The sequence below is a fragment of the Egretta garzetta genome, unplaced genomic scaffold, assembly GCF_000687185.1.
Source record: "Egretta garzetta isolate BGI_Z169 unplaced genomic scaffold, ASM68718v1 scaffold190, whole genome shotgun sequence".
Taxonomy (NCBI): domain Eukaryota; kingdom Metazoa; phylum Chordata; class Aves; order Pelecaniformes; family Ardeidae; genus Egretta; species Egretta garzetta.
The window spans coordinates 350577-362503 of record NW_009258272.1 but is presented as its reverse complement, the minus strand read 5'-3'; the positions used below and the strand labels follow the sequence as shown (position 1 = coordinate 362503).

Sequence of the window (11927 nt, the reverse complement as noted above, 5' to 3'; positions counted from 1 at the left end):
GAGGCTGGCGTGTGTCTTTTCAAGCCCGAGTTCCGTCAGGCCGCAGCGGTCCCCACCCGGCCTTAGAGCACAGCCACAAACTTCCAGGCCAACCCTTCCTTCCCCTTCTCTGAGATGCTTGTGGGTTTCGTTGCTTCTGCTGTGCCCTGTCCATCACCTGCACGGTCCCCAGCTTTCTGCTTCCAACGCCTGCCGCAGGCAGCCTCCCTCGTGGGAGGCACCAGCAAATTTGGCGCTGTGTATAACCCCTGTAGCGTCCCTGTGAAAACTTCTTGCCCCTGGGGAGGAAAAGCACTGCCTTGCCTGTTTGTGGGGTGACATTAGCAAACCACAGTGAGGAGAGTGGGGCTAACGTAGTTATTTCTCTGCCTGATGTTCCACAGGAATTCCCTTTGATGGTGGGCTGCGCTGCCTATGCTGGAAGGTGGGTTTTGCTTGGGGTGCTTTTGTTTCTTGCAAGTGATGCTTTGGGTTGCTTGAATATGCATAGTATTTTTGGGTCACTTAAAATTGTAAACAAAAAAAAAATATCCAGAGCTTAAAAGCCACTCAAAATCAACAGTAATTTGTGGAGATCAGCGCTGGCACAATCGCAATAGCATTGACTGACAGAGGACAGCCAGCTCTTTGGATGATAGAAAGTGGCTGTCTGCTGTTTGCATGAGAACCGCCCTCAGTATTAAGCTAGGAGTGCATTTCAGTCAGATTTGCTATTGATCAGTCCTACAAATAGGCCTGTGTTAGAAACCAGTCCTTGAAATATTCCTGACTGTCGCTTGGCAAAGTACTAGGCTTTCTGGAGAAAGCTCCCGGTATTTTCAGAGAGACAATTCTACCTGCTGCATTTGGTTTGCTCATCTTACAGGTATAATAGCTCATTCTCCAAATACTAATTTGTGTGCATCCATCTTCTGTACAGATACTTCTGAACTACCTCCCTTTAGAGAAAGCCTTATGGAGCTCCTTGCTGAAGAAACAGAGGTGAGGGCATCATTACTTGCTCTTTCATTTCTAATGATATTTGCAGAGAAGGAGAATAGTGCCTTAAATAATTAAGTACCTTCATAAAATGAATTGTTCTTGTGCGGAATGCACTGTTCTGTAGGCTGTCTCCTGGGTCTGGTGGATTGACCTCTTCAGCTGAACTCAACTGAAGATAAAATCAAATGGCTTTTGGCTGAGCAGGGTGGTACAGAGAGATCTGTCTGAACTCAGTCTGGGTGTTTATGTTGACTTAATCTTCTGTGTCATTGAAAATTCCTCTCTTTTTCCTTAAGGGATCTGTATTCCCAGTTCCTAAAGGAAATGATTATCCAGCCTGGGATTGCCAAAGCCAACCTGGGTGTTTCAAGGGAAGATGTGACCTTAGAAGATCATGTAAGTGCTGTTGAGCCTTTGTGTTGCAGAAGATTCCCCAGGCCTATAAACTGTTGTTCTGGAGCCTAGATCCCTGGGCTGCTCTTGGCTCTGTTCTTGGACTGAGAGAACTTTGCCCTGCTAGCAGGAGGGATGGTTCCTAGGTAGCAGCCTGGTACTTGTGTCTTAGTAGCCTTCACTGTGAACTGTTAGGAAAGCACCAATAGTTCTGAGGAGAGCTGTTTTCAGCTATGCAAATACTTTCTCCCCTCCTTTGGGTCTAGCTGGCCAGGTCTCCTAGGGAAAGGGAGAGGCTCACAAGAGGTACCTCTAGCAAAGAGATGTGCTTCTGGGAAGTCAGGTCCATGGGTGGACTCAGAGGAGGCTACTCTGAACAGAGGACATAAAGAGGCAGGAGAGTCAAGCTGGACTGTGGCGTGGAAGGCAAGAGACTCACTTATGTATAGTTCTACTTGCTGACTTTTTTTTTAATTGACTACTTCCTGCATCCCTTGGCTTTTTTCTTCTCTGAAAGTGCTGTTAAGAGTGTATGTGTTGAGGGGGGGGGAATAAAGTAACTGATCAGAAGAGACTGTAAAATGATACAACTGCTTCCATGACTTGTCCTGAACATTAACTTCTCTGCTAGCATAGAGTCATCTGTGCTGCTGTGATCTTTGGAGGCCTTGGTGCTGCAAAGCGAGCATGTTTGTAACATTCCACATGCTGGCAGTCTACGGTGATCTTTGAATCTCTTGGAACATTACTCCTTTTTCCCCCACCCTCCCACACGCCCCCCTTGTCTTGGTTAGTTGTTAACTTTGCATGGATCTTGATCTGGAGAGAGGAAAGTGTGTGTGTAGGGGTAGTTAACCTTGTCATATTGGAGAACTGGTCAGATATAGGATAGGCTGTTCATATTAATATGTGTTTCCTTTTTCCTGGGCATAACGGTGGTTCTTTATCAGCCTTCTCAGAGCTGAGATAAAGGGGATACTTATAACTAAAAACCACAACACCCGAGTACTGTGTGGGTGGGTAACTCTTACCCTAAGTACAAAGATCGTCTCCGTTGTACGGGTTGGAGCTTCAATTGGGAATCTTGTTGACATGGGACATGATAGCTGATCTGGGAACAAAATCATTAAGAGGCAGGTAAAAAGGGATCAGAGATGTTGGCTTCTGCCTCTCTAAGTGAACCTGCATGCTCACTCATTTCACAAGCTCTGATCCACCTCCTGCACACTGTGTGAAGGAACAACACTAAACGTAGCTAGTGAGTGAAAAAATTAAACCTGATGTGCTATGAGTGTGCTGGTACTAGATGACAGAGGGACAGCAGAAGTGTTAAATCAGTGTATATTTACTGAGGATTTTGCTACATGTGAAACATGTTTGTTCTGTTCCTGTTATTTATTTCTTTAGCCCCTCAATCCAAACCCAGACAGTCGATGGAATACTTACTTCAAGGATAATGAAGTGCTTCTCCAGATAGACAAAGATGTCAGGTGTGTGAGGCATAACAACTCGGGCTTCTGAACCTGAGTGGTTTGGTTAACACTTTGTACTTTGAAAACGAAGTTTAATATTAAACTGAGCCTCCCATTCAACATGGGGCATGTATTTCGTTCTTCTTATGCCTGATTTCTTTCTCTGTCCATCCTAGGAGGCTGTACCCTGACATGGCATTCTTCCAGCGCCCAACAGACTACCCCTGCCTTTTAATCCTGGACCCCCAAAATGAGTTTGAGACGCTGCGCAAGCGGGTGGAGCAGACTACACTCAAGTCACAGACGGTGGCGCGAAACCGCAGTGGGGTTACAAATGTGAGATCTAGATGGGGACTGTCCATGGGGCAAAGCATCTTAGCTGATAAGGGGAAGGGTGTTTCTCAGGCTTTTTTCTGTTTCTCTTTATGCTTGTGTGGTTGAATTAAGCAAATACCCCAGCAGGTACTGTGTCTTCTGTTGGCTAGACAGCTTTGTAGAATCAGTTAATGTGCCTGACAGTTAGTAGGGAATTATAGGTGTATTTAATTTTAAGGATTATTTTTTCTTGATTTCTGGTGGAAGTTGAAGTTGCAGGAAGATGCGAGTATTTTATGTGTGACACATGCCTTTCTGTATGGGAACGAAACACTGAAGGGTCAGTTTATTGAAGTTAAATTTGCATAGTCTTCCAGAACTGGATCTCGTAAACCTGCAATTAGGAAAAGAGCTGGATATCTGCTGAAATGTATGTTGTCTCTCCTCTTCCATGAGCGTTACAGTACAAGCGCCACACACTGTTGGGGAAGGTGGCTTGCTACCACAACAGATTTATGCTTTTCCTCATACTACTAACAAAGAAGTGGAACTGCTGTGGTTTCGTACTGCATAGGATTGGTTCATGTGGTGATTCAGGGGAACTGTCTGTTATTACAGACTGCTTTGTTCAGGGATAGCCAGCACTAGGACTTCAGTGCCTTTGTGCTTCCTCAGTTACTTGTCTTGGTTTATGTGAACACCTGCCTGTTTGGTATCAGCTGCCCAAATCTTTTGGGGAGGCTTTATATATTAAAGGCCAAGCTTGTCATGTGTACAAAACTATCTGTGCCAGCTGGTTATCCTGAATCAGTCTTGGTCTTGCTTTGCTCTTCAGGTGAGCTCACCTCTTAAAACAACTCCTAATTCTCTGAGCGAGTATGAAGTTCTGCCCAACGGCTGTGAAGCTCACTGGGAAGTGGTGGAGCGAATCCTGTTCATCTACGCCAAGCTGAACCCTGGTATAGCGTACGTTCAGGGGATGAATGAAATCGTGGGGCCTCTTTACTACACTTTTGCTACAGATCCCAACAGCGAATGGAAAGGTGAGAGACTCTTTTGGCTGCTCGGTAATGGCTGTTGTACTGCATGCTCTCTGTGTAAAGAGCTGTTTTGGGAATAAGGCTCTCTTTAAAGAACTCTGTTTTGACTGATCAGGGCCAAAAAACAAATATAGCAAGAGATGAGGAGTTTTGGGGACCACAGCAAATTGATAGAAACTGGGCTGTGAGTGGTGAGGACATGGGAACTGAGGATTTTTGAGGGGTTTTTGTTTGGTTTGCATGGATCTGTTGCACTTCCTGAAACTTAAAATCCTTTTAGAAGCTCTTATTTGCTCATACCATATATACCTGGCAAGAAAAGAATGGAATGGGAGTACTTTGTCAGTTGCTTCGACTTCACCAGAGCTCCGAACAGTGTGTGCTGATGGTGGGGAGAACAGGTGGTGTTCTTGGGCATAGATAACTGGTTTGTGACCCGATGTCCTGAAGACCTTGTGTTGCACACAGGGGCTGTATTTGCAGTGGCTCTGTAGATATTTCTAGTTAAAAAAAAAAAAAAAAGTGTCTGGTCTTGTCCCAGACAAGAACAAGCAAGTCAAGATTTTGTGGGATACACTACTCGAATCCAGTACAGCAACCAGGTTATGGAGCAAGAACAGTTGTAATTCTGTGTGCCTGTCAGCGATGCTTCCTCTATTCTCCCATCTTTTTTTTTCTTTGTTTCCTCCCCCCCCAGAACATGCTGAAGCAGACACGTTTTTCTGCTTTACCAATCTAATGGCCGAAATTCGGGACAACTTCATTAAGAGTCTGGATGATTCTCAGTGTGGTATTACCTACAAAATGGAGAAGGTCTACTCCACCCTGAAGGAAAAAGATGTGGAGCTGTATTTGAAACTGGTGAGGAGCTACGTGTTTTTCTGAGTGTTGGAATGCGAGGAGTGAAGCTTAATAGTGCATTTAAATGTCAACCTATTTTGTTAAACTGTTACTGTGCTTGAATAGAAAGGTTGAAAGTGTGTGAAGGGCTTTGCCTGTAGGGAATAGAGGCTCTCGTATCTATGAGCTGAAACAACTCCTTGGAGTAAGACTAGAGCGAGCTGACACAGCAAGGCTTTCCTCCCCTGCCTGCCTGTGAAAGCAAACAATAGTTGTTGCAAAGCTGCCAGCTGTGAGTCTGAAGTGACTTGGCCATGATCCCTGGTCACCTGAGCTGAGGCCTAGTCAGAGCTGGAGTTTTTGCTCTCTTCTAGTCATTGGGCAAAACATGAGTTTTGCTGTAGAGTTCCTTGGAATTTGAGGTTACAGGAATTGTGTTTCTGTCTTTAAGAACAAAATAAAAGCCAGCCCCCGCTCCACACACACGCTTCTGTTGTCCCTGGCTGCCCTGACAGCACTAATTTAACCTGCGTGGAGATCATTCCAGAAGTAAACTGAAATCTAGCAAGCTGGACCATCCCACCCCCCTAATTCTATCATTCTCCTTCATAAGGGGTCTCAGAGTGTCTTGGGTTGATGTGGGTTTTGTAGAACGCATAGAAGGCAGCTTTTGTTGAAAACATCTTCAGGTCTTAGAGCCCATTTGGTGTGAAAGTCCAAGGAGAATTTGTAAGGGAAAGCTGTTCTTGTTACTCCAACCTTCACCAAATCACAGGGGTTTTTTTGTGTTTAGAAAAATCAGGATATATTTATTTTATAATCCAAAAGATGGTTTGTCAGCAGAGTGACACAACCCACAGTGTTGGCTGGTAGTTGATTCAATAGGGAGAAAATAAACTGCTTACTCTTTGGCTGGCAGGAAATGGGTCTTGTCCATGCAGCAGCAGGATCCTGAACTTGTTTGACCTTGATTAAACTTACGGTCCCTTGGATTTGACAGCAGAAAACAAGAAGGCTTTAGGCTAGAAGTGCTTACATTATATATTACTGACCATCAGTGTGAACTTTGTTCCATCTTTGTTTCTTGTTGTGAATAGTAAACCTTTTGATAAATACAGGGCTTCTGGAAAGGAGAGGAAATACTGACAAAACAGTGCCTCTGCTAGAGGGGGAGGGCTGTGGCTTTGCAGATAAAATGCTGTTCAAATGGAAACATTAAAATTACTTGGCAAGTTTAACGGAACTAACACAAATAGTGCCTTTGGGCAGAAAAGCTTCCTTTACTCTGTATTGTGGACAGAGGAACATTTTCTGGCTTTTTTGTGGACATGGAGCGTGGCTGTACGGAAAATGTCTCTCAGTCTAGCTTGAATGTGAGAGTCTTCGAAGGAGGCAGTGGGCTTGCTAATGTTGCAGTACGAGTTGGCAGCTTACAGCTATATCAGGGTGGAGATGGGGATGGAAACATGGGGTGCATCTCTTACTCGTAGGGAACTGGCCGAGAGCACGTATTCATTCTTTGCCTGGTGCCTGTCTAACAGCAAGAACAGAACATCAAACCCCAGTTCTTTGCCTTCCGCTGGCTGACGCTGCTCTTGTCCCAAGAGTTCCTACTGCCAGATGTCATCCGTATCTGGGACTCCCTCTTTGCTGATGATAAGCGCTTTGATTTTCTTCTGCTCGTCTGTTGTGCCATGTTGACGTAAGTACATAAGTAGCCTTCCTGCTCTTCTCCTTCCCTCCTTTACCTATATCTGTGAATCCAGGAGTCTTCTGTAGGCATGTGTTATCTGGTGAATAGGTTATAGTCACTTGTTACAATGGTAGCAAAAGTGTTTTCAAAAGTGTTTTCAATAAGGGCACAGTGTAGTCTGTTTTAAAGTTCCTCTATAAAGAGTCAAAGGTAGCTGGAATAATTTCCATCTTTCAGACTAATCCGGGATCAGTTGCTGGAAGGAGACTTCACTCTGAACATGAGGCTGCTACAGGTAAGGATTAAACATAGTGGGCATAGGGAGCAATATGAGTCTTAAAATAGTACTGTGAGAGAGGGTGAGGGTATGAGAGAGGATATGCCTGGCTGAAGAGAAGTACCAGATTTCTGATGTTTGTATGCAGAAAAATCTTAAGGGATCTTACAGTGTGCTCATTACTGGAAGTGCAAATCTTTTGCTTGTGCACCCATTCTAGCCTACAGAGAAATTGCCATAGACTAGAGGGTCTTAATGTCTTTTGGTTTGCAAAAAAACCCAAATATTTTCCAGAAAAGAGGTGAAACCCTGTGTAACAGTGTTAAATTTATTGGCCAGAGGCTTTTGTTTAGTTCTGAGATCTGTGAGAGCCCAAGGTTGAAAACACCTGCACTGAACAGTAGGGTATCTCAGATTCTGCCAGTTCCTGCTTTGGGCTGTGCAAGGTACTGGCTCTGATAAGGCTTTCTGGCATGAAGATAGCCCTTGTAGCAGGCCAGCTTACTGTACCCTTGGAGGGCAAATTAAAGAAAACCTTCTTGAAGGGTATTGAGGCTTGATCAGTTACAAAACAGGAAACTGTTAGCTGTTAGGGGAGTAACTGAACATGGCTGCTTGCTGTAATAGGCAAAGAATGCTGTTGTCAAGGTTTGCCCTGCTTAAGTGAAACAAGAAATGCTAAGTAGTCACTTACATCACTTTGTTTCTTTGACATAGGATTATCCTATCTCTGATGTTCACCTGATTTTGAAGAAGGCAAAGGAACTTCAAGATTCCAAATAGTCTGTGAGCCTAACAAAAGGTGTCAGAGAAACTGTATGGCAGCGGATCCCAGGAGGTGCCCCTATGCAGTGTGGTGCATTAAAACTCCCAGTGGTCTCTGCAGGACTTCAGGTTTTGTGTTTGGGCTACTGGCCACCTTGAAGACTTCCTTCTGCTCTATTTATTAGCTCAACGACTGATTACTTCCCCATCTACTTGGGTCCTGCACTCCAGATTTTTCTCAAATCTCAAATGCCTCTATGCTGCCAAAAGCAGTTCTTTGTATCTTTTTTTAATAACTTTAAATTTGGGGAGAAAGAAACCATCTGTCTGCATATCCCTAAAGGGATGGACTCCTGTATCATGGAAGTAACACATGGAGTAACTTCTGATGGCAAAGGGACAGGCTGAGTCCAGTGGATTTTGGTGGGTGAGTACAGAAGGATCTGCCTCCTGTGAACAGAATGTATCCCAATGAAGTCACACACCCTGCCATCCAAGTAGCTTCTGGATTCTTCTCCTTCGTGTCTGTGCTTGGCCATCCCTGGCGTGTGCAGTGAAGATGATTGCATCAGTTTCTGGTGACTGTCATCTGATATCCAGCAGTTTGGACGCCTTTGCCTGGAGAAGAGACCTTGAGAAGCTGAGATGGGAGGACACCATTGCAGTTGGCAACTTTGTGCACTGAAACTGCCTGAATCCAAAATCACCTTACCAACAAGGCCTCTTTGAAAGCAAGACTGTGGTGGTTTTAATCAATGAGTGAAGTGTAGTTTGAAGTCAAGCCTTATTACGCACAGCCTTAGAGCAGGAGCTTGTTGCTGCAGGAAGGCCTCAGGCTGCTTTCCTGCCTCTGAACTGGAGCACATCCAGCTACAATCAGGATTCTGAAATACAAGAAATTGGCATCTGGTCGTTTGCGATGAAGACTGCTGTATTTAGGGGCTTATACAGGCATGGCACTGGGGTTTTCTGCCTCAGTGGCTTGCTTAATACTATCCTGCGTAAGCTCTGGTCACAGTAACCTTGATACTGTCTCATAGTACTTCTTGTCAGGAAGAGACATGGGACATGGTACAAGTCTGACCTACAATTAAGAGTCCTTTTCTGGTGCAATCCAGTGGGCATACAAGCATTTGTCATTAGCTGACTGCTGGGGCTGATCCACTTCTCTGTGTACCGGTCCTGTTGGAGTCACAGTCCCAAGTTGGACACTTGTCCTCCTGAGAGGGAAACTGCTGCATTTCTAGTACAGTGGAGCTGGCTCAGGTGAACATCAACTAAGACCAACTTTGGTGAGAACTGCTAACCTGCCAGCTGTGTCAAGCTGATCAGAAACTGTAATCCTCAAAGAGAGAAACTGCCAGCGCCCAGGTGCCTTGGGTTGTGCAGAAGATCTTGAGTGAACACTAATCCAGCGTGCTTTTCCTTTTCTTTCTGTGCTGTGCTGGCTCACCTCTGCATAGCTGTTTGACACTGTGGTTTTCGGTTATTTATGGGTATTGATTTGTTAAAGGTCAGTCGTCTTTGTAAGATCTGCTTAAGCTGCTGATGGCCTAGAATCACCCTAGCCTGAGGGATGTTGTCAACCTTCAGCTTTTTTACTAGTGTTATTTCCTTCACTGAAGGCCAGTTCTTTACAGGCTACTGTAATTCTCACAAGGGTGGGTGGGGAGACTGGAGGACAGGTTGATGCATGCACCTATGTTCTTAATGGCAATCCCAAGCAGTCTCTATCTCTTTAGATGATGTTCAAGTGGCACTGGTGCAGCCAGGTGTTGCTGCTGTGGTGCAGCAAGAGCAACTGAAGACTAAACCAATCTGTAACTAATATTTGTGGCTAACAGTATTCCTCTCTGCTGCAATCCTTCCTAGAGGATAGAGTTTTCCTCCAAGAAATATGGAACTGATAGGCCAGGACAGCTGTGTGATGAAGCATCCTGTCTGCTCTAACCACTGGATGGATATTCTTCCTGCTTTGTATCGATTGCTGAGCTATTCCAGGTGGTCTCACAGTCTCAGCTTTTGGGTACCCTGCGCTAGAGAGGCCAGTAGTCAGACCTCATACAGCCAAACGGCTAGCTGGTAGGCACAAATGTAGAACTGGAGGGTCAAAATCTTAGGCACAACTGAACCTGCTGCAAACACTTTTGCCTCAGAACTGTTCTAAATACTGCTGTAGCCCTCTCACATTCCATGTACAAGCTCTGCTTGCACCTCCCCAAATACCTGGGCTGTCCATTTTGGGTCCCCCTGGCAAGTGCAGGGTTCCCTTATGCTGTATTTTCTCACTGCTAACAGGAGCATCCATGAGGGTTCCTGCTCCGAATAGCTAAGAGTCTCCTTAAAATAATCTGAGAAGGCAGCAGGCAAATCGGGATTAAAGCATTACTTGTAGATTAACTTCCACTTGTTTTCAGAGTAGCGTTTGGGCCCTGAGGTTGCTCTCCTGCAGTGGCCTGGAGCATTACAAACACTCGGGGAAGACACCGGGGAGGTGGCTGCTGAAGTAGCAGTGCAGGTGGCTGTCTCGGTACAGGTGTCACATGCTGTCTCCTCCCTTCCTAGGTGCCAGAGGGCTTATATTGTGCTGTCTTACTTTAGAGAGTGATGGTGAATGCTTTTAAAAGGAGTCTGCAGTGGTTTAATGGGATGCAATGAGAGCTTTGTCTGATGGAAAGGTTCTCTGAGATAAATTCTCTAGCTTTATCCAGACTATGGCTGCTAAACTGATTGAGTTGTTCTTTGCGGAGAACTTGTAACAACTTTGATACACCCAGAGAGGCTGGTACCTACATGGGAAGCTGTTTTATGTCCCTTCTTGTGCCCTCCTGTGTGGCAGGTCTTCTGTCCCACTGTTGAAAAGGGCTGTTAAAAGGAGGTGTGCTTTTCAATGACTTGGGACATCCATTTCTTTATTCAAAGACTTACTCCTTTCTTTAAGAGCAAAACCAGATTTTCTGAGGGGAGAAAGAAAGTCTTGTTACCAGCTTTTGAATCTCCTCATGAGTTTCCTTGGCTTCATTCCTTGGCTTTTGGTAATTTTTTCTTCGTTTTGTTGAAGTCGGGCGGTATTTAACTGGTGGTTCCATGCTTGTGTGGCCAAGTAACAACTGCTCCACCCTTGAGACGTTTCTACTTCTGATTTCTATCAATCCTGATCTGCAGGAGCAGTGAGGTTGGATGAAGTGGCAGTTCTTTGGCTTGGGAGGTGTTAGTCTGGGGTGCCTTGGGGACCCCTTGCTTCATGGGGGCCTAAACAGAGGATGTTTAAATAGCTCTTACAACACATTCCTTGCAGGCAGGGGAAGGGGGACCTATCTTCAACTGGGAGGAGAAGCAGGACATCGTGCTGGATGTGGGGAGAGATGAACCTTCCGTGGGAGGAAGAGGTCCGCTCTACCTGCACCTTGCTGTGATTCAGGCTTCAGGAAACTTTGTGGTGTTGCCAATGAGGTAGAAGCAACAGGATAGTAGAGGTCAAGTTGTTGATGGTGGTCTGTCAGAACACTGAGTTTGAAGGTTATGACCTAACCTAGAATTATACAGACTTTGGCAGTGAGCAGAATGAAGGCCAGGAAGTTGCTTTGGGGGAGTTGGGTGTTTGGGAAAGCAAAGGCTGTTTTTCCTTAATGAGTGTCTGCAACTTTTAGCCATTTGGAGCGCTCGTCTAAAAATGCCCTTTCCCTGAAAGACAGGAACAAATAACCTGTTTGTTTGTTTTAACCTTGTCTGGGAAGACTTGCCAGAACAGGGTATAGAGAACACTTCATCCCTCTAACACTCCCTCTTTTATGCTTTTTAAACACTATTTTTATAATGCTTCCTTTAACGTTTAGTTAGGGTGGCTTTGTGCAAACGTCTCCTGTTGGTGATGCGACTCGCCCACTGTGTTGAGCTTGGAGTGAACGCTGCTACGGGTGCTGACCTCGGTATTTCTGAATGTCCTGATAGCGGCTGGGGGGAACCAAGCGCCCGAGCAGCAGCGGGAAGCCGTGGCAAGCAGGGTGTGTAGGAGCTAGCCCCTCTCCCTCGCCGTCTCCTCTTCGGCAAGGCGGTTTTGCTTTGCCCTTGCGACCTCGCGGGCGGGAGCGGGGCCAGCCCGGGGGAGCGGTGGCTTTTCTCGGAGAAAAACACCGCAAAGGTCACGCTGG

General features: G+C 45.5%; 1 protein-coding gene across 1 annotated transcript; it reads left to right on the top strand.

The window, feature by feature from the left end:
- Positions 1-379: 379 nt before the first annotated feature.
- On the top strand, positions 380-11921 carry TBC1D13 (TBC1 domain family member 13; the record flags this gene model as incomplete). The annotated part of the gene is made up of 10 exons (XM_035890096.1): positions 380-424; positions 920-981; positions 1278-1377; positions 2782-2864; positions 3023-3182; positions 3997-4204; positions 4899-5062; positions 6583-6743; positions 6972-7029; positions 7729-11921. Coding segments are annotated over 10 exons (1107 nt in total), but the record flags the coding sequence as incomplete, so codon positions are not given.
- Between the last annotated feature and the right edge of the window lie 6 nt (positions 11922-11927).